Genomic DNA, 25,973 nt, shown 5'->3' with positions numbered 1-25,973 from the left:
ACAATTAGGTGCCCGCTTGATTAGATTAGGAGAGGGCAGGAGAGGGGTGTTTTTTGGATTTTTAGCCACACCAGTGGGTGGGCTCAGCCAGATGTAACCTCCAAAAATCACTTTCAGCCATGATGGATTTTTGAGGAATGTTGCTCCCTGGGACTGATTTTTGCCACACTTCCCAGGAAGTGGTCATCACAGGGGGAAGGACCCTGCACCTGATTGGAGAACCAGGACCCCAATGTATTTCACCCAGGAGCATGGATAAAACTGGCAGACCTGCACCCACACCTCAGTTCCCTACCAGATCCCCATCAGATTCCAACAAGGAAGAACTACAGGAGAAGAAGGACTGCCCTTCTGGACCCCTGGCCTGCACCTGGACCCTGCACTCTGAAGGACTGCACCAGCTGCACACTTGGGCTTCACCACAAGAAGGACTTTGCCTGGCTTCAACTGGTTCAAGGAGGGACTCCCTGTTTGCTACAGGTGAAAAATTGCTAACCAGAGTCCTCTGCACCAACTCCTGAAGAAACCAACCAGCTGATCACTGTCCAGTGGCCAAAAAGGAGTATGAGCCAGGTGCATTCTGGGAGTTGTAGTCCACACCCCCCAAGGATCATCTCAGAGCTTCTGGAACCTTGGGGTGAGCTGTGGACCCCAAAAGAACCTTAAAAGAACATCTGGAAGAAGATCCAGAAGTTTGGAGAACTTTTGGAAAAAAGCTCCATAAAGGGACGACCCTCCGCGGCAACTCTAGCCGGCTTGCTTGAACCACAACCCGGCCTGACTTGCAGGTTCGTCACGGTGAAGAAAATCTCCAAAAAAGAGACTAAGGGCCATATGTACGGACACATTTTCCCATAAGGACAGAATAGGTAAAACCCTTTGCTACATCTGGCCCCAAGTCCGCAAGTAGGAAGTTTACCGGGACCTCCCAGTCAGCGTATCCGAGGAGAGCTCCAAGGACTTTGAATCAAGATCCAGGTTTGCCCCGGTCGAAGGATTTTTACCTCTAAAAAATGACTACGTCCGAAGGTAAAAATCTTCACCGAGGACTCCCGCGACGCGTATCCGAGGAAGAGTTCCAGGAGGTCGGATTGGACTGGCAGGTTCGCCCCGCTGAAGAAAATCTTCAGAAAAACGACTAAGTCCTAAGGTGAACTTTTGACCGAGGCCTCACGTGGGCTGTAGCTAAGCCGGGCTCCAACGCGGTCAGCCTTAAACTTTGAATTTGACCCGGTCGAGGTGCGACCAGATGACCAGATTGGCGCTTTTTGTTTTTATGCGCTAGAAAGCAATAATTCTTAAAAATGCATATCTCCGGTTCCCCTTATCTGATCTTATTTGTTTTGGTGTCATTTTAAAGATAAAAATATAATCTATTGTTATAAATTGATTTTGGATTTTTAAACAGTTTCCTGTGTTTTATTTAATTACTGTTTTGTGATATTTGAATGTTTTACGCTTTGTCTCCTAAGTTAAGCCTTGTCGCTCGTTGCCAAGCTACCAAGGGTTGAGCTGGGTTTAATTTACTGAGACCTAATTGGACCTAAGTGGAGGTTAGTGGCCTATTGGTAAGTGTAGGTACTTACCTGCCCTTACCAATAGCCCATTTTCCAACACATGACCTTAGTAATTATGCTCTCTCCCAAAACTCTGTATTTCATCCCACAACTGGCACACTGGTGCCCCAGTGTAAGTCCCTAGTATTTGGTTCCTAGGTACCCAGGGCATTGGAGTTCCAGGGGATCCCTAAGGGCTGCAATATATATTTTGCCACCCATAGGGAGCCCAAGCAAAGGGTTCTGCAGGACTGGTATTGCAGCCTGCGTGAAAAGGTGCAATCACCCTTTCACTGCCACTTTTCATTGCACCAGGTCACTTATAAGTCACCCCTATGGCAGGCCCTCTAGCCCAGAGGGCAGGGTGCAAGTACCTGTGTGTGAAGGCACCTTGCACTAGCAGAGGTGCCCCCATGAACTCCAGGCCTATTTTCACAGACTTTGTGACTGCGGGGACACTATTTTAGACGTGCACTGGACATAGGTCAATACTTATGTCCAGCTACAAATGATAGCTCCAAACATAGGCGTGTTTGATATCAAACATGTTGGAATCATACCCCAAGGCTTTTGCAGGCATTGGTTGTATGATTCCATGCACTCTGGAGGCTCCTTAGAGGACCACCAGCATTGCTCCTACAGCCTTTTGCAGGTTTTCCAGGCAGCCCAAGCTGCTGCCACCTCACAGACAGGTTTCTGCCCTCCTGTTGCTTGATCAGCTCAAGCCCCGAAGGTAAGGATTTCCTTTGGGAGAGGTGTGTTACACCCTCTCCCTTTGGAAATAGGTGTTGCAGGCTTGGGAGGGGTAGCCTCCTCAAGCTACTGGTAATGCTTTGAAGGGCACATTCGGTGCCCTCCTTGCATAAACCAGTCTACACTGGTTCAGGGACTCCCAGTCCCTGCTCTGGTGCAAAAGTGGACAATGGAAAGGGGAATGACCACTCCCAAGGGAAGTGACCACTCCCCTGTCCATCACCACCCTAGGGGTAGTGCTCAGAGCTCCTCCAGAGGGCCCCTGGGTTTTGCCATCTTGGATTCAAGGTTGGCAGGGAACTCTGGGAGCATCTGAGTGGCCAGTGAAGGCAGGTGATGTCAGAGCTCCCTCCTGATAGGTGGCCACCCAGCCAGGTGACCAATCCCACTTCCAGGGCTATTTAGGGTCTCTATCGTGGGTGGTTCCTCAGATTCTGCTTGCAAGACTCCAGCAGGATTCCTCTGCAACCTCCACTTTGACTCTTGACCGAAGAAACTGGATCTGGACGTTCCAGGACCCGACAAACTGCAACAAAGAAGCAAGACGCTGCTTGCAACACTGTATCCACGGCTCCTTCCAGCAACTGCAACATTTCCCTGGTCGTGCCTCCTCAGAGGACAGCCTGCACAAGAAAGAAGGAGTCTCCCTTGCAGTGAAGGAGTCACTACCCTGCATCTGCAGCCACCAACTGCAACAATGACTGGCTTCGTGGATCCCCTCTCCTGCTGAGCCACGTGGATCCTGCAGTATGGGGGTGGACTGAAGTGGTCCCGACGGTCCTGTCTTCCAGCTGTCCATCTTGGGTTGAGATAAGCCATTGTCTTCCCACGCAGAACATTACCCCTGTGCACCTTGTCATTTGCAGCTGCTTGTTGGCATCCTCTCCAAGGGAGCTTCAGGCATCTTGAAGCTCCAGCCCCCAGCACCCCATTCTGCGATGCACAGCTCCCCGAGTGGTGTCCGGCGGCGTGGGACTCCTTTTTGTAGTGCTGCATGGGCTCCTTCTTCGACTTCTGTGACCCATCCTGTGGGACTCCTGTGGGTGTTGCCTGTGCGTCTGCAGGCTCCCTGTGTTGCTGAGGGCCTCCTCTGACACCTCCTCCTGGGTAGAGCCCACCTGGTCCTTTCTGGTCCCTGGAAGCACCACTTTCTGCCAACCGCGAGCTTTGCATGTGCCAAGTCTTGTTGTTGGAATCCGAAGATGCAAACCTGACTGCAATCCTCCTTCCAGCGTGGGACATCACCTGCATCCTCCAGGAACTCATCTCCATCTTCTAGGGTGCAGTACTGACTCTCCTTCATCACTATCGACTCATCTCTTGCACCTTCGTTCTGGTGGGTAGGGGCTCATGCCCTTCCTCAACACTGCTGTGCTTGCTGGACTTGGTCCCCTTCTTCCACAGGTTCTCTTGTCCAGGAATCCACTGTTGGTGTCTTGCAGTCTCTTCTGGGCTTTGCATTGTTCTTCTTCTATTCTAAGTGGGTGTTCTGGAGAATTTACAGTAGTTTACTCCTGCTTTCTTTGTCACTGGGGGTGTAGTGGTACATACCGTTGGGCTTTCCTTGTACTCCCAGCTCCCCTCTACACACTTCACTTGCCTAGGTGGGGGACCGACTCTCGCATTCCATTTTTTTAGTATATGGTTTGTGCTTTCCCTAGGGCCATTATTCTCTATTGTGATTTTCACTATATTGTAAAACTATTGTTTTCTAGCTGTTTTATGGCTATTTCTGCATACTATTGTATATCATTTATGTATTACTTACCTCCTAAGGGAGTATAGCCTCTATGGTATTTTTGGTATTTGTGTCACCAAAATAAAGTACCTTTATTTTTGTAACACTGAGTGTTTTCTTTAATGTGTGTAAGTATTGTGTGTGACTACAGTGGTATTGCATGAGCTTTGCATGTCTCCTAGATACGCCTTGGCTGCTCATCCTCAGCTACTTCTAGAGAGCCTGGCTTCTAGACACTGACTACACTACACTAATAAGGGATTCCTGGACCTGGTATATGGTGTAAGTACCTTAGGTACCCACCACACACCAGGCCAGCCTTCTACAGTTATATGTTAATGGCATATTCAGTGCTGAACTGCCCATAAGGCTACTGTGGCATTTGCCCATTTGACTGCAGGCTAGGGGTCTGCTTTCAGAGTAGGATAGCCTGCCATGAACCAACCATGCCCGAGTAGCAGTTCAGGCTAGGTGTGACAGGTGTGCCCAGACTTGTGTTCCAAACTCACTGTGTCACAGGACTCAAGCTGTACCTCACTTATGAGACTTAAGTAGGCCAAACCCTGTTCAGGGTTGCTTGTGTTCCTGTCTGAAGGGGGTCTGGTCGAAGTGGACTGCTCATTTTGGAGAAGGATCAAGTCTGATTTGTACATGTCTGATCTCTTTCTAGAGTTGCATAGGGGGAGAAAAACAACAGACTGGGGTGTAACCCTCAGTGATTGCCAGTGACTGAGGTTAATTCAGGCAGTCCATCAGCCACTTTGTTCCTGTCCTGTTGCAGTCAGGGCCTCCTGCAGTATAGGTTGGGTTTGAACATTTTTACAGGGTGACTTTGTTTACTAGTGTGACAGTGGGTATATTTATTGGCCTACTACATGTTAATAAGGCCTACTTTTAGTGGGGATGCAGGGATGTCCAAATAGTGACCTGGGATGTGGCTAAGTCTAGATTATCTGAAGTGAGCACATTTTTACTCAGTTAAACCTTGCCATGAAGGCTCACAGATAACGGCATTCTGCAGTGGTTTATGTGAATGAACAATATTTGTCCTAAGTTGAATTGTCCATCAAAGTGTTCTTGAGCCTTTAATTTGCGTTCTGTGAGGTCCTGGTGCTTCAACATATATCGAAGAAAGCCTTTAGATCTGCTTTATACAATTGGTCTTCAAGACCCTCTCAAGCATGGTTCTTTTTTGCCAATGAATTGAGGTGCATAGTTTGTGAAGAGCTGGGCATGCCCAAAGAGCATGCTCTTAACTTACTACCTTGACCCCTTGAGCAAATGGCTTGTTGGAAGATAGATGATATTATGGTGGCTTGAAGATCTGGATGGATTTAATATTTTGTTGTGCCATCAGATACAGAGACACTTTGGGAGTCTGAATGCTGGTTTTACATAGGGAAATTTGAGGTAACCAGTGAAGTCAGATGACAATTGTAAAGACATACGATATTGATATGGGACTTAGAAGAAAACAACACAGTTGGCTAGTAGAAGCAGAGTTCTCTTGATAGTATAATAATAGAAAAAGGAGGTAAATAGCATGGCAGTGTAGTACAGTGTCCGCTGGAAGGCTGGGACCAGAGAAGCAGTGGTGGTGCTGATATTTTGGATGGAAGAATCCTTGCTGGGGATGATTTAGGGGCAGGAGGCAAGTAGGATACTTCCATGGAAAGGTAAGTCAAGGTAGAGAGTGGTGGCCTTTTGATCTCACTCACTATGCTATGTATAACATAGGATTTTGTTTTTCTGTACAAGGGTTGTAGACTTGAAGTAGCAAGTTTGACTTGTATGTTGCTGCAATCGTCAGTTATTTCAGACTGTGACTTCTATCTGTGTCCAGAGAATGTAAGGTGAGATGAGGACCCCCTGAGCTCATCATTGTTCACTAATTTGTCTTCTGTGGAAAAGTCATAACATCGATACCTTTGGGGGAATTCATTGCAATAAGACTGACAAATATCCAGCATTGGACCATCAACCGTCCTCTTCCTAACACTCCACTACTTAATTTAACCACCATCAAATAACATCAACCCCTTAATTCCACACACAACTTGCCCTTTCGTACAGTAATTGATCAATATGAAAGTGCAAGTGATTCATTTTACCTTCCACTGTTTGTTGTCCAACATTGATCTCCAAGGGGTTCCTGGTCTGGGATCAGATGAATACATGTCATGTAAGGCTTTTGCCAATGCATAGACCGCTATGTTAACATTATATGTATATAAGAGTCTGGAGGAGAAAGACATGAACAAGTCAAGACTTTTAAAGGTCTCATTACCAAAACAATATTGTAATGATGGAGAGGAGATCCTATAACCGTCTTTCAATTCACACTGGAAGTGCATCTCCCATAGCTCTTCCAGAGCTAAATAATTTGCAAACATTGATGGAGTGACATTATGCAGAAATTCTTCAAATCCCACTATTTCTTCTTTTCGGATTGAAAATGCGAGACTTCCATTTAATCCATCTGGATATCCAGAATACTCAAAAAGACTAGAGATAGACAATGACATAATCCAAATTTTATGAGGGATTTTGTTCCACCGTTCATAAAAGAAATAGTGAGTGATGGCTGCTGTGCTACTATAGAAAATGATCACCTGTGTCGTTGATTTTCTGATAGCGTTTGTGATGAAACTCAAGTTTATGCCTTTTACTAGAGAAACATACGTTGTTAACGTATATGAAAACTCAATACAGCCTCCAATCTGAGCAACAACCTTCTTCAATTCTCGCTGTGCTGTTTCTCCACCTTGATCGTCTGAGGTCAGGATCCCAACCCAGGTCCAGCCAAAATGTCTTAATAACTGAGCGATTCCTTCATAATAGAAGACCTCATTTGGGACAGTCCGGTACAAGGCTGGAAATATCCTTCCATCACTTAGAAGAGGATCTACAGCTCCGTAACTAATCTGCAAGGGGGAAAGAAAAAACTGAGACACGAAAAACAGGAAAATTTGATGAATACTGGCAACACTTTGACTAAGAGGTATTTTTCCTTTATGAAAGGTAAGGGACTGATGGTTCCTTTACAAGGATTTTTCACAATAGAAGAATGTATTTAAAACAAACAGTTGTACCAGCAGAGGGATCTGAAAGAGTCTGATATCTTTCTGTAAATGCTACTTTAAAAAATAGTTCAAACATGTCTTGTTGAGAACACAACCTTGAAATATCAATTGAAAAACAGGCATTTGTTTAAGGGAATCACACCACACTGGACTCTAAAGCAACCTGAACACCAACTGCTGGCACAAAAAAACAAGACAATAATAAATGAATCATGTGGAGAAGTCTACTGGTCTACGGTGATGTGATTACACCCCAATGCAAAGCACACCAAACACACACAAAACACATCATATGCAGTGTTCACAGGTCCTACATACCTGCCAATTCACTGCACACAAAATAAGCAGGACATACAAATCTTCACACACCACACAACTGTGAGATACAATTACTAAAAACTGAATCAAAACTATAAATGTTACCAACATTAATCACTCTGTACTTACTCCATCTTTCACCTCCATAAGCCACCACATTCTTTCTTCCAATCTCTACCTCCTTCCATAACTCCAACCACTTAGATACACTTTACCTCCAAAAACCCAGGCCCTTATTTATACTTTTTGGTGCAAAACTGCACTAACTCAGTTTTGCACCAAAAAGTTTTGCACCGGCTTGCACCATTTTTTGCACCAGCTGGGCACCATATTTATGGAATGGTGCAAGCTGGTGCAAAGGGTAGGCTAGCGTTAAAAAAAATGACGTTAGCCGGGTGGGGCTGGCGGTATGGAAGAGGGAGGTTTTGCACCAAAAAATGATGTTAGGCAGGTTAGAGTCAAAATAAACACTTAGGCGGTCATTCTGACCCTGGCGGTCAAAGACCGCCAGGGCGGAGGACCGCGGGAGCACCGCCGACAGGCCGGCGGTGCTCCAATGGGGATTCCGACCGCGGCGGTAAAGCCGCGGTCGGACCGGCAACACTGGCGGTCTCCCGCCAGTGTACCGCCCCCCATAGAATCCTCCAAGGCGGCGCAGCTTGCTGCGCCGCCGAGGGGATTCCGACCCCCCCTACCGCCATCCAGATCCCGGCGGTCCGACCGCCGGGAACCGGATGGCGGTAGGGGGGGTCGCGCGGCCCCTGGGGGCCCCTGCAGTGCATGGGCATTGCAGGGGCCCCCGTAAGAGGGCCCCTACAAGTATTTCACTGTCTGCTTGGCAGACAGTGAAATACGTGACGGGTGCAACTGCACCCGTCGCACAGCTTCCACTCCGCCGGCTCGATTCCGAGCCGGCTTCATCGTGGAAGCCTCTTTCCCGCTGGGCTGGCGGGCGGCCTGAAGGCGACCGCCCGCCAGCCCAGCGGGAAAGTCAGAATTACCGCCGCGGTCTTTCGACCGCGGAACGGTAACCTGACGGCGGGACTTTGGCGGGCGGCCTCCGCCGCCCGCCAAGGTCAGAATGAGTGCCTAAGTGTGTCCAAGATACCCCACCCCAAGACCCTGAAAAGTAGGAGTACAGTTACCCTACTTCCCCAGAAAGACAGTAAAGTCAAGATAGGGGATTCTGAAAGGACAGCAACTGACTGCAAAGCACTGAAGATGGATTCCTGGACCTGAGGACCTGCAAAGGAAGGGGACCAAGTCCAAGAGTCACGCAAGTGTCCAGGGGGGGCAGGAGCCCACTATACTCCGGATGAAGGTGCAAAATGGCTGCCTCCAGGTGGAAGAAGCCAAAGATTCTGCAACAACAGAAGGAGCCAGGAACTTCTCCTTTGGTCAGAAGATGTCCCACAGTGTGCTGGAGGATGCAGAGTTGTTTCCACGCAGGAAGACCGCAAACAAGCCTTGCTAGCTGCAAGAGTCATGGCTGAAGATTTTGGGTGCTGCCAGGGCCCAGGAAGGACCAGGAGATCGCCCCTTTGAGGAGGAGACAGAGGGGGTGCTCAGCAATAGAGAGAGCCCATGCAGAAGCAGACAGCACCCGCAGAAGCACCTGAACAGGCGTTCAGAAAATCTGAGCACGGAGGTCATCTTAGCACAACAAAAGAGGGTCCCACGACGTCGGAGGTCAACTCAGCGAGTTGGGCACTGCAGGACGGAGTGCCGGGGACCTGTGCTGTGCACGAAGGAAGTCTTGCAAAAGTGCACAGAAGCCCTAGCAGCTGCAGATCACGCAGTACACAGGATTACTGTCTGGCGCGGGGAGGCAAGGACTTACCTCCACCAGATTTGGACAGAAGGACCACTGGACTGTCGGGGTCACTTGGATCCAGCTCCTGTGTTCCAGGGACCACGCTCGTCAAGATGAGAGGGGACCCAGAGGACCGGTGATGCAGAAGTTTGGTGCCTGCCTTGGCAGGGGGAAGATTCTGTCGACCCACGGGAGATTTCTTCTTGGCTTCCAGTGCAGCGTGAAGGCAGACAGCCCTCAGAGCATGCACCACCAGGAAACAGTAGAGAAAGCCAGCAGGATTAGGCGCTACAATGTTGCTGGTAGTCTTCTTGCTACGTTGTTGCGGTTTTGTAGGTGTCCTGGAGCAGTCAGCGGTCGATCCTTGGCAGAAGTCGAAGGAAGAAGTGCAGAGGAACTCTGGTGAGCTCTTGCATTCGTTATCTGACTAGAAACCCAGAGGAGAGACCCTAAATAGCCCTCAGAGGAGGATTGGCTACCTAACCAGGTAAGAGCCTATCAGGAGGGGTCTCTGACATCACCTGCTGGCACTGGCCACTCAGAGGTCTCCATTGTGGCCTCAGACCTCTGCATTCAAGATGGCAGAGGTCTGGGACACACTGGAGGAGCTCTGGGCACCACCCCTGCGGTGATGATGGACAGGGGAGTGGTCACTCCCCTTTCCTTTGTCCAGTTTTGCACCAGAGCAGGGGCTGGTGGATCCCTAAAGCGGTGTAGACTGGTTTATGCAAGGAGGGCACCATCTGTCATCTGTGCCCTCAAAGCGTTTCCAAAGGCCAGGAGAGGCTACTCCTCTGCGGCCCTTAACACCTATTTCCAAAGGGAGAGGGTGTAACACCCTCTCTCAGAAGAAATCCTTTGTTCTGCCTTCCTGGGACTGGGCTGCCCAGGCCCCAGGGGGGCAGAAATCTGTCTGAGGGTTGGCAGCAGCGGTAGCTGCAGAGAAAACCCCAGAGAGCTAGTTTGGCAGTACCCGGGGTCCATGCTGAGCCCGGAGATGCATGGGATTGTCACCCCAATACCAGAATGGTATTGGGGGACAATTCCATGATCTTAGACATGTTACATGGCCATGTTTGGAGTTACCATTGTGAAGCTACACATAGGTATTGACCTCTATATAGTTCACGCGTGTAATGGTGTCCCTGCACTCACAAAGTCCGGGGAAATTGCCCTGAACAATGTGGGGGCACCTTGGCTAGTGCCAGAGTGCCCTCACACTTAGTAACTTTGCATCTAACCTTCCTTAAGTGAGGGTTAGACATATAGGTTACTTATAAGTTACTTAAGTGCAGTTTAAAATGGCTGTGAAATAACGTTATTTCACTCAGGTTGCAGTGGCAGTCCTGTGTAAGGATTGCCTGAGCTCCCTATGGGTGGCAAAAGAAATGCTGCAGCTCATAGGGATCTCCTGGAACCCCAATACCCTGGGTACCTAGGTACCATATACTAGGGAATTATAAGAGTGTTCCAGTGTGCCAATCATAATTGGTAAAATTAGTCACTAGCCTGCAATGACAGTTTTAAAAGCAGAGAGAGCATAAACACTGAGGTTCTGGTTAGCAGAGCCTCAGTGATACAGTTAGGCAACACACAGGGAACACATACAGGGCACAACTTATGAGCAATCGGGTCCTGGCTAGCAGGATCCCAGTGACACAGGCAAAAACAAACATACACACAAGTAAAAATGGGGATACATGCCAGGCAAGATGGTACTTTCCTACAGAAGACAGCAGCAAGTAGCAGACTGTAAGTCGCCGCTCTGCTCCTGCAACGTAGTCTCCCACGGGCAGGGCAGCTCCGTCTCCCCTGGCCCCGCCCCCAAGCAATCTCAGCTATGGCTCTGCTGCCGTTCCCCAAGGAACACCCACCACAGCTGGAGGCATATAAATGTGCCCCTTTGTGTCCCAGTGGCTATACAGTCCACTACGTTTATTGGATTGGTTGCACTGCAGCAGGAAGTTGCTGGATGCTGTTGGCGGGCCGGGAGCTCTGGTTCAGAGGTGACGGTCAGCCATGTTACTAACCACACCCCTATATTTAAATTACTTAAAGATTTTATTCAAAATTAAGTAAATAATGCAGTAGCATGTTGTCTTTTTTCTGCATTTAAAGTACGTATATAAATTTAATGTACATTAATATTTACCTTAAAATAGATATCCAAGTTTATTAAACATTTTACTTTTCCCTGTACTTTACTATGCAGATATCTCCCAGTGGTAGAAATATAGGGTAAAGTAAAATTGTTTATTTAAGTCGAAGAAAAATTGTAAAAATATTTCTTTGTGAAATATTAATGTAAATGTGAATTGAAGAACATGGTTGAAAACTCTAATGCTTCTTTAGGAGTGATTGAAGGTCTCAAATTGAACCAGAAACAAAAAAATAAATATTGCTGATTTATTATTTGGGAAGGAAAGTATTTGTTTGTTTGTTAATTTGCAGGAATATATGCAGGATGAAGATGAAGAAAAATGGAAGAATTTAAGCAGGTTTATAAACTGTAATTAGCATTTCTGTAATTTAAAATAAAAGTTAAAATATTTTTTAAAGTGTCATATATATATATATATATATGACACTTTAAAAAATATTTTAACTTTTATTTTAAATTACAGAAATATATATATATATGTTTGTGAGCATCATCAATCGGGCTCCCCGGAGACAGTGCAGATTAACGGTGGGATTAGATCTAGAACTTTACACCTTCCACCTGAATCATGCCCATACGTTCTTGTTATTAAAAAACGTTCCTGAACTTAAAACCAATATCCCGGAATCTTTTACCGAACTGAAAACAAGATTATACACTAGCTACATACATATGCTAGATTTGCATTTTATATGGTACCCTCGATACTGATGGTGAGGAGGGTGAGGTGGGTGGGTTAGTTGGAGAAGCTCGGTATGGGGGACTGTATTGTCATTAATTTTAACTCACCTGCTTTTGTTCAGCAGCTCTCTTCAAATGCTCGTAGACCTTATCCCTTAGCAGGGGAAGTGTCTCTGTGTAGACTCCAAGTGTTCTACCCCCCCCAGCAGTTACAGCAGCCAACAGTGAGCCGCTAACGGCGCACAGAGGCTACCCCTGTGCCCAGCCACAGTCTGCCCCGGAGCTAGGCCGCAGACTCTTTTCATCTTCCCTCTCTGAGGTAGATTGACTCAGAGATGGACTACGGGGAGTAGGAACTAGTAGCCCTGAGATTGAGCAGATTGTTTACCCAGTTCCTAGAGGCCTTACATCACTCATACCATCCACCCTGATAGATCCCTGTAATTTGGGAATTAGTGAGAAGATCTTTTCAGGAGCCAGTGGGAAGGGGTAAACCCTTGCGATAAGCACAGCCTGCAACCCTGGGTTTATTTCCCCTGCCAAGTCACTGGATATGAATACGATTGGCTCTGATCCTAGCGGGGTGAGTAATCTCCAGGGCAATAAAATAAAGGGTTATGCTAGCCTGAGTAGCCCAGTTAGGATCATGAGGGATATTAAGCTTTCTAGTTGTATCACTTCTAATAGAGCGCAATCCCCAGGCGAAGCTTGGCAAGGAAAGACAGATGTATTAGATACTGTTCTTAGCTGGAACATAGCAGGGCTAGAGAACAAAATGCAAATTCCAGAATGGGGCCAATTCATAGACGAACATCAGATATTTCTTTTTCAAGAAACATGGGCATTGGGGCCTAAATATAGATCTGGCTTCAAAAGCTACTGCTTTGCAGCGCGTAAGGCGACCTCCAGGAAACCTTCGGGCGGGCTGCTTAAATGGTTAAGCTGCTCTCTCAAGTGCCAGGTTGAAGTTGTAGATATGGGTTGCCCAGATTTACAGGCCTTCATAGTATCGACCCTTAAGGAGAGACCCCTACTAATAATTAACATCTACAACAGGAGTGCGGGCAGTAATTATGAGTCTACCGCTCTGACCATATTGGATAGCTTCCTTTATAGCAATATTTCCTCCCATTTCATCTTAATTGCAGGGGACTTTAACGTTACCTTTGAGCCCTATCCTCTGGCCCAAGAATTATACAAAGAAGAGGATGCCTATTGGGGCATCCCTCAACTAGTGTCGAGTAAAAGACCCAGGATGAATAGAATAGCTCATCAAGTTGTAGACATTACACTAACACATGGTCTTCGAGCTTGCAATGGTCGCTCCCGCTCAGATGTCAACTCTCACCATACTTTTAGGCGTGGAGCTCACAAGAGTCAGATTGATTACATTTTAATTGACATCCGATTGTGGGGTCACATGATTGACATGAGGGTGCTAGATCACGAAGAAAGTGACCACGATCCACTGATCTTATCGACCAGGGGTCTGCTGCCTTCGCTTGAAGTTCCCCACCCTAAGGCACATGCACAACAGCTTGCTCTGACAAATAACAGACGTAATGTTAAATGGGAGTCTGTCAATACCTCTCTTGGTTCCCTTACATCAAAATATAGTTTATTAGCAGTCCAAATGGAGCATATGCTTCTGTATTTAGAGGACGGCGATGGGCTTCTAGCAGCTCATACTGAACTGTTTAACTCTTTAAAGTATTTTTTCACTAAAGAGATTGTTAGTAAATCTAGAAAGAAGCGCAGCGCAGGATGGTTTAGCAACACATGTAGGGAAGCCCAGCATAAGTTATTGAGAGCCCTGAGAGGGGGTCACGCAGAGCATATAAAACAAGCAAGGAAGGATTACAAACAGGAATATTGTAGGGCGCGCAGGAGCTGGGAGGAGTCTAGATGGGTAGCTATCCTGGAGACTGCAAAAGTAAATGATATTTCCAGGTTCTGGAAATTGATAGCAGATGACAGTGGGACTCATCCCCCCTGCCTGGTACCTCAATCCTCTCCACAGTGTGGGCTGAGCACTTTGGTCGATTATATGAAGGGCCACCCGAAGCTACCTTTAGGAGCCTTGATGACAGCTTGACTGCTGGGGCCACCCCAATTAAATTCACTCTAGAAGAAACTAAAGCTGCAATAATTTCATTGAATTGGGGAAAGGCCCCGGGTCCTGATAAGATCCCTGGTGACCTATACAAGACAAGACCTGACATATGGCCCCCTTACTTAAACCTAGTCTGTGATGCAGTCGCGGCAGGAGCTCCTGTCCCGCGCTCTTGGAAAGGAGTCGAGATAGTTCCCCTCTTCAAAAAAGGTAGTGCCAGTGACCCTGCCAACTACCGCCCGATATGTTTACTTGATAACTCCCAAAATCTTTTGCGAAGCAAGTTCTGTTCCATCTTGACGAATGGATTTCAGAGTCCGAAGCTATCTCTGATCTACAGGCAGGGTTTAGACCCGCAGTTAGTACCTTAGATCAAGCCCTGAGGTTCCTAGCAGTCAAATGGAAGAATGTGGATCTGGGTGGGGGGGACCTGTATGTGGTTTTCATTGACCTCAGAGCTGCATTTGATTTCGTTCCCAGAAACTTGTTATGGTTGACACTATCCAATATGGGCGTTCCAAAAGGTCCTTTGAAACTCATTGTTCGATTGCACGAGAATACTTATAAGGTGTGGTAAGGATGGCGAGTTGACAGACCCAGTAGCCATCAAAAGAGGAGTCAGACAAGGTTGTGTTCTAGCCCCTACCCTCTTCCTCCTATACATAAACAATTGTATTCAATATTTAGAGAATTGCACCAATGATTCGCCCAAGCTGGCTGGGAAGAAAATACAGTGTCTGCATTATGCGGATGACACTATCCTGCTAGCCAAATCACCAATGGGAATCCAAAATCTGGTTAATAAATTATGTGTTTTCTGTAGAGATTATGGGCTGGATGTTAATGTCAAGAAAACAAAATGTATGATATTAAGTGCCTCGAGAAAGAGATCATGTGCAAAAATAGTAATGAATTCAATTCCTCTGGAAAGAGTCTCAGAGTTTGATTATTTGGGCATTAGGCTAACGATTCTGGCAGATGGGAGGCAGCTATCAGAAAAGGGGCACTCATTATAAGCCAAAGAGGTGGGGCACTAGAACGCAAGGCTAGAGCTGCAGTGAGTCCCCCGTTGAATCCAATCTCCGAGATTTATAAAGTCCAAATCTGTGCTGCGGCCCTGTATGGAGCGGAACTCTGGGGTTCCTACAGACAACTGGATATTTTACAAACTAAAGAAAATCACTTTCTCAGACATATATCCAGGTTAGGGAAGGGCACACCAACGATCCCTCTCAGATTCGATCTAGGTTTAAATAGTATTAAAGACACAGTCTGAGACCGCTTTTATACTGGATTCGAATATGGAAAACTGATGAACTTGAACCATTTAGGGCAGCAATAAGAGATCTCATAACATCCCCGCAGGGTTGGGAAAAAATCCTATGGTTGAGGGAGATGAAATCCGCCTGGGATAAATTAGGTTTCCCTCACTATTGGAAGTACCCCGAGTTGATCCCTGCTAACGCTAGACTATTTGTTAAAGGGAGGTTCTTCAGCGATGAGCTTTTTCACCGCAATGGGGTAGGCCGGTTAACTGCAGAGTTTCTGCAGGTTAAACATAAACCCTGGCCCGAGAATTTCATGGACCTCCCTATACCTGCACGTGCCCGCGCCTTATTCCTCCAGCTAAGATATGGAATCTTACCTGTTAACAGTTTTACGGCCTGTTGGTCAACAAGTAATCCCACAACTGATAGATGCATAAATTGTCACCGATGCAAGGAATCACCCGAACACGTGTTGTTCTTCTATCCCCTTTATAAGAGCCCTAGAGGGAGGTGGATCATCCCTTTGTGCAAAGTTTTACTTTTGCAGGACCGAGCTAATGCTTTCAGAATATGCAAATATGACCCATCTATGCTGGTAGTAAGCTCAGTCACCAAATATCTGTCTGTAGCTTGGTCCATCCGTCATAGGTTCACCCTAGCCTCGGTGCTCTGAGTTGGATTGGTATTCTATAGCTTATGGATGGGGACTCCAACTAGATTTACTTGGACAAGTCTAGTAGATTTTAGGCTTTTGATGTGTCATGTATTTCAACCCTGATGGGGAATTTTACCTAACAAGTGTGTGGATTTTAAATATCTCAGGTTCACTGGGGGGCTTTAGGATATGATTTTTAGAATGCATAGTTTACCTTTAACTATCATTAACCAAGGGTTCTGGTGATTTTACTATTTTTTTTATCTATAGTGCAGTTTAATTGGCATTGAATGCAGTTCAAAATTGTGGATTAATTTTATAATTGTTTACATAATTTAACCCCAAATGTATTGTTTTAACAACCATTTCTATATTCTTACAGTACACTATATTGTATATTGCTGGTGTTTGAATTTTTCTTCTTCCTTTTATTAGGATCGTTTTTATGAGTAGCTATGGTTTTAACAGTTTTTATAGATGCATTTTTAGCTTAAATTGAATGGCTTCTTTGAATGATGGACACAAGCTTTTATTATTGGTATGTATGATTGTTTTATTGTATTTTAATGCTCTAAATCTAGACCGAATAAACAATAATAATACAAATATATATATATATATATATATATATATATATATATATATATATAAATACATAAGTAGCTAAACAGATATAAACATTAACTTCCAAAAAATAGTCTTAAAAATACACATTACTTCAAAATAATTTTATCAGTTATTTAAACAAGTAAGCTCGCAAAACATTTATTATACAAATCAAAATTATTCTTAAAAAAGTATGACATCTATATATTTCAGATAATGTATCAGATAATAAAACTCAATATAAAATATATATCATTTGTTTGCTTAAACTAAGACATCCCAAAAAAATAATTTATTTCTTAGATCAAAATGTTTGTCCAGACCATAATGTTTTGCTTGACTGGATCACTGTGTGCAGTGCAGCACCACTTTTCTTGCACCCCTTAGCGCTTCCCTAACGCCACCATGTGTGTGTCATATTTAAAATACGGAGCACCATAGCGGTAGTTAGGGGACTAGCATCAGAATTTTTTACGCTAGTCCGGTGCTTTGCAGGATTAGCGTAAAAAATGTTGACGCTAATCTTGTAAAGCATCCAGAGGCCCATTGTAACCAATGGAAGCCTCCTTTTAATGCCTGCTCTGAGCAGGCGTTAAAAGTGCTGGAAAAAAATTACGTTTCATTTTTTTTGCCCCCTTTGCATACATTATGTCTGTCGCAGGCATAATGTAGCGCAAAGGGTTACAAAGTGGTGCAATGCATGCATTGCGCCTCTTTGTAAATATGGCGCAACAATTTTGTCCTTCTAATGCCACATTAGTGTAAAACAATTACACTAATTTGGCGTTAGAATGGCACTAGGGACTCTTAAATATACCCCTATGGCAGTGCTTAATTTGTGTTTGTTGTTTCTGGTGCAGAGCACCGGCACTTATTTTTGAGGGCCGGCGCTTATTTTTCTGCCTCAAGCATTTACTGCGAGAAAAAGACACATATGGGAAAGACGGAGGAAGAGAAAAACGAAAAAGCGTCACAATGGGAAAAAGCAGAAATCCGCAACAGTGAGCTGAAGGGGCAGGGAGTGCCTGTAAATGGATTGAAGAGGCCCGAGATGGCTTCAGGATTTTGCTGCCTCTGTATTCCGTGTTCACACATTTAATTGCAGCAGCTGCGTGTTTAAAAGGAGGGCTTTGGGCAGCGACACCTTTCTATTTACAAATCAAGCACTACCTTATGGGGCATATTTTAAAAAAGTGGCGCTGTACACAGTGCTCCACCACTTTTCTTGCCCCCCTTAGCACCCCACCTAACGCTACCATGTGGGCGTCATATTTAAAATACGGCGCACCATGGCGGTAGTTAGAGGACTAGCGTCAGAATTTTTTTATGCTAGTCCGGCGCATTGCAGAATTAGCCTAAAAAATGTTGACTCTAATCCTGCAAAGCACCCAGAAGCCCATTGTAACCAATGGAAGACTCCTTTTAATGCCTGCTTTGAGCGTTAAAAGTGCCGGAAAAAAATGTCGCAAATAAATTTGTTAGATTTCTTTGCACCATGTTTTGGCCCCCTTTGCCTACATTATGCCTGGCGCAGGCATAATGTAGTGCAGAGGGTTACAAAGTGGCCCAATGCATGCATTGCACCACTTTGTAAATATGGCACTGCGTTTTTGGCCATCTAACGCCACATTATCTTAAAAACAATTATACCAATTTGGCTTTAGACTGGCACTAGGGGTTCTTAAATATGCCCCTATGGTCCATATTTAGAGAAAGTGGCGCTGCACCCATTTCTTGCGCCCCTTAGCGCTTCCCAAATGCCACCATGTGCATGCTGTATTTAAAATACAACGCAACATGGCGGTAGTTACGGGACTAATGTCAGAATTTTTTACGCTAATCCAGCGCTTTGCAGGATTAGTGTAAAAAATATTGAAGCTAATACTGCAAAGCACCCAGAGGCCCATTTTAACCAACAGATGCCTCCTTTCAACGCCTCCTCTGAGCAGGCGTTAAAAGTGCCAGAAACAAATGATGCACAGAAATCGGTCAGATTTCTTTGGACCATTATTTTGCCCCCCCCCTAATGGGGGAATGCCACCTTTGCATACATTATGCCTGGCGCAGGCATAATGTAGCGCAAAGAGATACAAAGTGGCGCAATGCATGCATTGTGCCACTTTGTAAATATGGCACTGCGTTTTTGGCCTTCTAACGCCACATTAGCGTAAAACAAATGACACTAATATGGTGTTAGAATGGTGCTAGGGGCTCTTAAATATGCCCCTATATATGATGTGGCTAGCTGAGTGGATTAGTAAAGCCAGCCTTTACAAGTTCTTTAAAAACACATGAATGTATGTGAAAGGGGAGCAATGGAGAGATATGGGGCACATCTGCCGGGTGGTAGTGAGTGAAACGGAGGAGGAGGTCATGTGTTGGGGGCGCCACAATAAACTGTTGCACAGGGCGCCAGCAGTCCTAAAGCTGGCCCTGTGTACAAACACAGGTCAAAATGTAAACCATGCAGAGAAGGCACAACATTAGGAAGTAGTCAAAACAAAAGGTTTATGAGGCATACTGAAAAATAAATAATGACAATGTAATGTATATAAGAAGTCCACCTGTTCTAAAGAAGTCAGTGTTATATTTTGTTAGCAAATGCTCCTCTTAGTACATTAGCAATACAAATGGGAGCCATCAGCCACACTTTGGGCCTGTCCTCATGTTTTACACAGATATTATTACTCTTATATGTAGTCATAAAATACTCCCAGTTTCTACAGAAATGCTGCAGATGACCTCATCAAGACTATGTTCTAGACCTTTTCTTGATAAGAATGACATCAGGATAGATTCATTCAATGGCTGGATTAAGGACTGCTTAGATACTCTACTCCCCTAAAGTATGAAAACTGTGAGTTGCCGGAAAGCTAACGCTTCGTGGTTCACTCCCCATCTGCAAATCCTTAAAAGGAAATGTAGATGTTTAGAAAGAAGATGGAGGAAAAACCTATGAGCCGGTTTTAAAGGAAGAATACAGGAAGGCGATTAGACTCTACCACGCTGAAATCAAATGAGCTCAAAGTACCTACTACGCTGCTAGGATTGAACAGTCCTCTAAGTCTTCTAAAGAGATTTTTCAGCTACTCAAAGACATTTTACAATCACCCCTCTGACGGTGAATTAGTTGAAGCCTCTCAAGAACACAGCAACAATCTAGCATTGTTTTTTCAACAAAATATTGTTGATATCTACTCAAGTTTTGCGAATAGTAAGTCTCACCCGGAAGATGCAGCAGATTTTCGTCACAATTGTGCTTCTTCTATTTCGCAATTTTCTCCTCTCTCACAGGATCAGGTTGCCTCTCTCCTCTCGTCTCTCAAATCAGGATCCCCTTTGGACTCTGCTTCTCCATCGATAATGGCCCTGGTAGGTCCAGTCATCGTTCCTGTTTAGACTGGACTTTTAAATCTCTCAATATCTAGAAGCACCATTCCTGATCAGTGGAAACATGCCATAGTCAAACCCTTGCTGAAAAAACCGAACCTGGATGCAACAGTGCTTAATAATTATAGACCTATATCGTTACTTCCATCCCCTTCTAAAATATTAGACAAACACATTAATGCTCAACTCTCTACATATCTAGTGGATAACAACATCCTTCATCCTACCCAAATGGGTTTCAGATCATTACACAACACTGAATTGTCCTTGATCGCCGTCATGGAAGAGGCCAGGAAGCGTATGGATCAGGGGAACCTTACGGTGATTGTACTTCTTGATCTCAGTGCGGCCTTAAATACAGTAGATCACCATTTGCTGTGTCAGAGGATGAAGGAGATGGGAATCGAGGGAGGCGCACTAAGCTGGCTCTCCTCGTTTCTGAAGGGAAGATCATTTCATGTTCTTGATCGTTCTTATCTTTCCAGCAGGTTTAAATACAAGTTTGGTGTGCCACAGGGCTCCTCCCTCAGTCCTACATTATTCAATATTTATATGGCTCCCCTGGCCAAGATAGTGGAGCCATTCGGAATCTCCCTAGTTTCTTATGCAGATGACACCCAGCTAGTGGTTTTGTTTTCCTCTAATTCAGGTCCGGATGAACGTTCATTGTCTCTTTGTTTACAGGCAGGGTCAAGATAGATGAATGAAAGTATGCTCCAATTAAACTGAGATAAAACAGAAGTAATGATATTGGGTCAGTGTCCCCGCTCGGGCACGAACCCTAGGATGCCTGCTCCTAAGAATCATATTAAAAGTCTAGGAGTTTGGCTAGATTCCCAACTTACTCTGGAACATCAAGCTAAAAAAATCTCTGCCACCTGCTTTGGTTTAATGAGGCTTCTGAGGAATATTTTTGCCATACTCCCGTTTTTGGCTAAAAGACTCATCATTCAGGCTCTCATTATTTCTCGACTGGACTATGGCAATGGACTATGGGGGTCATTATGACCCTGGTGGACAGTGGAACACTGGCGGTAACACCGCCAACAGGCTGGCGGTGTTCCGCCAGTATATTATGACCATGGCGCATTTGCCACGGCCATACCGCTGGCCCCTCCACTATACCGCCAGGCTTCCGCCAGGCGGTGATAATCCCCAGGGCAGCACTGCAAGCAGCGCTGACCTGGGGATTATGAGTCCGCAACCACCAGCCTGCCCATGGAAACACTGCCATGGAAAGGCTGGCGATAAGGGGGACTCAGGCCCCCAGACACAGCACCATCGCGCATTTCGCTGCCTGAAAATGCGAGACAGGTGCTGCTGCACCCGCTGCACATCAACATTGCTGCCGGCTCTATTACGAGCCGGCTTCAATGTTGATGTGACTTTTCCGCTGGGCCAGCGGACGGAAACGCCGTTTCCGTTCGCTGGCCCAGCGCAAATGTCAAAATAGGGTGCCACCATACCACCAGCACTGGCGGTATTGTGGCGCCTGCGGTTTCGGTGGTCTTTTTTCAAGACCACCGAAGTCGTAATGAGGGCCTATATCTTGGTTCTCCTAAATATGTTAAAAGGAAATTACAAGTGGTTCAAAATACCACAGCCCGCCTTCTCCTAGAAATACAGAGGTATGCCTTGGTTAAAAACGCCCTTTCCTCACTTCATTGGCTCCCAGTGGAACAGCGCATAGCATTTAAAACCCTGTGCTGTGTCTATAGGTCACTATACAATAGAGGTCCCCACCATCTAAAGACCCTTGCATCTTTTTACACTCCCAACAGAGAACTCAGGTCTGCATCAGCAGCGCTTGCCACCATACCTAGAGTTAAAAAATTTAGATGGGGAGGTACCACGGTGGCATATCTTGGAGCTAAACTGTGGAACTCCCTCCCTGTAGCCTTCGGTTAACCAGTCATGAACTTAATTTTCGGAAAGCATTAAAAACCTGGCTGGTCTAGAATGTCTTGTTTTGTAATCATAATTATGGAGATTTGTCCTGTAGCGCTGGGAGGCCTTCGGGTAGCCATGCGCTATATAAGCAACTTAACATAACATAACATAACATAACATAACATAACCGGAGGAAGCACAGAACATTTGTCAGTTACCTTAGATGTAACTCAGATACAATGGCATCACTTCATGACTGAGAGAAAGTGCATCGATATTACTCTAAAACATGTCCCACCAATGTTTATGAAACTTGCACTGCAAAACTCTTCATCACCAGTATCTGTGTAAGACTCAAAATGAAGCCACAGATGACTTGCTAGTGTTCTAGCAGATTAGAGGATGACATGATCTAGGAAGGATTGAGCAAACAAAATAATATGTGTGTGACTCATTTATATATTAGTGGTTCGCCAAGGCGATGGAGCAAATACCTCAGTTGCTCTGGTGGAGGTCCTGACCGCCAAATTTAAAAATGACTGCCAAGCTGGCGGTCATTTATAAAGCATTGTCAGGAACCGCTGTTTCGGCAGTTACTGTCAGGGCATTCCTCAGTTTGATGCAGAACTGCACATCATAACTCAACTCTGGAGGACATGTACCCATTTTTCCGACCTCTCTTACTCCATTGGATCATTACAGAGCTTTGGCTATGGCGGTGACAGAGTAGTCACTGCTATAGCCAAACTGATGGTCAGCCTGCATTTAAAACGGATGGGTGGACCTTCATGTTGGCGGTTGTGACAGGAGTACACATACTGGCAACATATCACGCAAGCTTACGGGAGGGCGAAGAATTCTGCTCCGCCGGCGGAGTACACAGAGTTCCGAAAAACTCCACGAAGTGACACAGAGCACTTTTTTCTCTCACGCACCAACGTTAAGTTGGCGAGCGAGAATAATCACTAAGTTGGCGAGCACGAGCGAGATTTCTGAACACGAGCAGTCGCGGTAGGCCTTGACCGCTCGCGATGAGAAAGCTGCCACTCACGTTGAGGAAGCTGCCGCTCAAGTAGAAAATCTACTTAAGCGGCAGAAACAGTATTATAAAGTCCAAACGCAGTACTTATCTTTAAGTTTCAGACTTTATTTTCATCTCCACTGCTTCGCCCTTCTTACAGCCTTCTTGTTCACCTCTACCACAGAGCTCATCCAGTCATCTCCTACATTCTATTCCACCCTCCAGTCTCCAACTGTCTGAATGTTCCATCTCCCACACAGGGGAGCAGAGCATACCAATTCTAAAACCTAAATTACTTATAACTTCTACATTTCATTACTATCTTAAGTGCCAACTACCTTACCTTATGATTTCCTAATACATTAAAAAACTATATTACAACACATCTTTCCCCTTATAATGATATTGATGCACGTACTCTTATGCAGATAGTCTGACATTAATTAAGGCTGTTATAATTGCTGTACTCAATTGTTTTATGAACAAAGAAGTCATGCATCACAGTTAACATTTAGAGATGTTGTAGTCCTTGTGCCAAAACGGAGGTCTAGAAAGACGATTATTTAATGTTCTTTGCAACTCATTTCGAGTCATGTTCTGTGATGTCTCTCTCCATCTGGAGTTTTCATTTAGGATCTCACCATTGTTAGGGGTTGATTGCTTTACAATTCTGTCCATGTTCCAGCATTGGCCATTTTCTAACACCACCACATTTTTCTTTACCTTCGTGATGCAGAAGGGACCCATGAACTTAGTTTCTTTCATATTTGACTTTGAATACCCCATAGGTTTCTTTATATATACTTGATCTCCCTCTTTCCAGTGTTGTTTTGTTACCCCGTATTTAGCATCATATCTTTTCTTATACATTTCTTGGTGTACCGCTACTTTTAGGCTGGTATGTGGGATTTCCTTTCCACTTTTCTCTCCTCCCCCTAGCCATGATGGAAAGAACTTCGTGCACGGTTTTCTAACTTGTAATGAGGAAAAAGGAGATATTTTTGTGATCGAATTTGGAGTGGTATGATATGCCCACAGCATACCCCTGATAGCATATTCAACATTCACATGGTTGATACTTGCGAATTGTATACAATCCTTAATCATGCGGTTGGCCCGTTCAGCAGGCCCTTTAGCTCTGGGGCAATATAGCGCGGTGGTAAGATGTTGTATACCTACTGAGTCAAGGAATTGTTTCATCAACACGGACGTTAACTGAACCCCATTGTCCGTTATGAGAATTTCTGGAATTCCTTCTACAGCAAAAATGTTTTTGAGAAAGTTAATAACAGAATCAGTAGTAATTTGATTAACAAATTTAGTGGAAATCCAATGGGACTGATTATCAATTAGTACTATTGCAAATTATTTTGAAAGCCCAGAGTAGTTGAGAGGACCAATGATATCTAACGCTAACTTCACCCACGGTTTATTAGGAATTTGTATTGGGGAGATAGTGGTTTTACAGATTACCTTCGTTTTGTCGCTTATCGCACAGATGGAACATTCCTTGACCTCATTTTCAATCATGGAGTCCATGTCGGGGAACCAAAACATTTCTCTGACTCTTGCTTTGGTGAGACTTCTTCCTAAATGGCCTTCATGAGCGAGTTTGATGATTTTGAGTCTAAGACTCTGAGAAGGTATAATCTTATCGTTTCTGAGCAGAAAATTGTTCTTCTCATTAATTTCTAATCTCACTTCCCAAAAATCTTTGATGCTGTCTTCAAGATCTTTTCTCATCAATGGCCACCCCTCTTTAGCTTTCACTTTCAAAAGGGATAAAGTATTGTCCTGTTGGTATGCTGTTCTCTATTCATCGTCACTAATTGAAGGTAAGTCAATTAATAAAATGGGAAATTCAGTAGTTTCAACATCTTCTTTGATGTCTAATGGAACCCTGGAAAGAAAGTCTGCTGCAGAGTTTTTATTGCCAGAGAGGTAGTCAACTTTGAAACAAAAGTTTTCTATGCCCAAAATCCATCTAGCAATTCTTGGTGTGCTATTGTTGAATCCTTTAGTGGAGAACACATATACTAGCGGTTTATGATTGGTACGCAACATGAATTGTGTGCCCCATAAGAAAAATTTGAAATGTTTAATGGCCCAATAACATGCCAAGGCCTCTCTCTCAATAACTGAATAATTGGTCTCTGCTGGGCTTAAGGCTCTAGATGCAAAAGCTACTATCCTTTCTTTGCCATCAATGATTTGAGATAATGTAGCACCTAAACCTAACTTGCTGGCATCAGTTGTCAGAATTGTTTTCCTTTTATGGTCGAAGTTACAGAGATAGGGAGCTTCTACTATGGCTAGTTTAATTTGCCTGAATGCACGATCATGACAATCGGACCAATTAAAGGGTGCGTGGTTTTTTAGTAATTCTCTAAGTTCAAATGAAATGGAAGAATTTTTTTTTACATACTTTGCCATAAACTCAGCAAGGCCTAGGAATGACCTCAATTCATCTTTGTTTTTAGGGGCTTCAGTTCTCTTCACAGCATCCACAAGGGAGATTTTAGTTTTAAAACCGTCCTTGGAAATAACATGTCCTAAATATTCTACAGAATTTACTCCCAAACTGCATTTTTCTTTCTTTAAAGTGAGCCCTGCTATTTTCAATTTTTCAAGAACAACTCTTAGATTTTTGTTGTGTTCTTCTTCCGTGACTCCATAAATAAGAACATCATCCTGAAAAGAAAGAGTTTTCGGAAGATCACCTAAGATACTTTGCATAATTTTTTGAAAAACAGCTGCTGCTGATGCGAGCCCAAAAGGCATCCTGTTAAACATAAAGGAGCCAAATGGGGTGGTGAATGCCGTGAGCCATTTGGATTCAGGATGCAACTCCACCTGGTGGTAGGCACTAGAAAGATCTAGTACTGAAAAGAATGTTGCTTCCCCCATGGTGCTTAATATCTCATGGA

General features: G+C 44.7%; 1 protein-coding gene across 1 annotated transcript in view; it reads right to left on the bottom strand.

Moving 5' to 3' along the window:
• LOC138291151 (vomeronasal type-2 receptor 26-like) overlaps positions 1 to 24,585 on the bottom strand; it is a 198,949-nt gene extending 174,364 nt beyond the window's left edge. Inside the window, exons 1-3 of the mRNA XM_069230301.1 lie at positions 24,520 to 24,585; positions 6,730 to 6,971; positions 6,159 to 6,285 (exon numbers count right to left, since the gene is read on the bottom strand). Of these exons, the coding sequence (XP_069086402.1) occupies positions 6,159 to 6,285; positions 6,730 to 6,971; positions 24,520 to 24,585 (435 nt within the window). The remainder of the gene's footprint in view (positions 1 to 6,158; positions 6,286 to 6,729; positions 6,972 to 24,519) is intronic.
• Between the last annotated feature and the right edge of the window lie 1,388 nt (positions 24,586 to 25,973).

This window comes from Pleurodeles waltl, chromosome 1_1, assembly GCF_031143425.1.
Source record: "Pleurodeles waltl isolate 20211129_DDA chromosome 1_1, aPleWal1.hap1.20221129, whole genome shotgun sequence".
Taxonomy (NCBI): domain Eukaryota; kingdom Metazoa; phylum Chordata; class Amphibia; order Caudata; family Salamandridae; genus Pleurodeles; species Pleurodeles waltl.
This window is presented reverse-complemented; position numbering and strand designations above follow the sequence as displayed.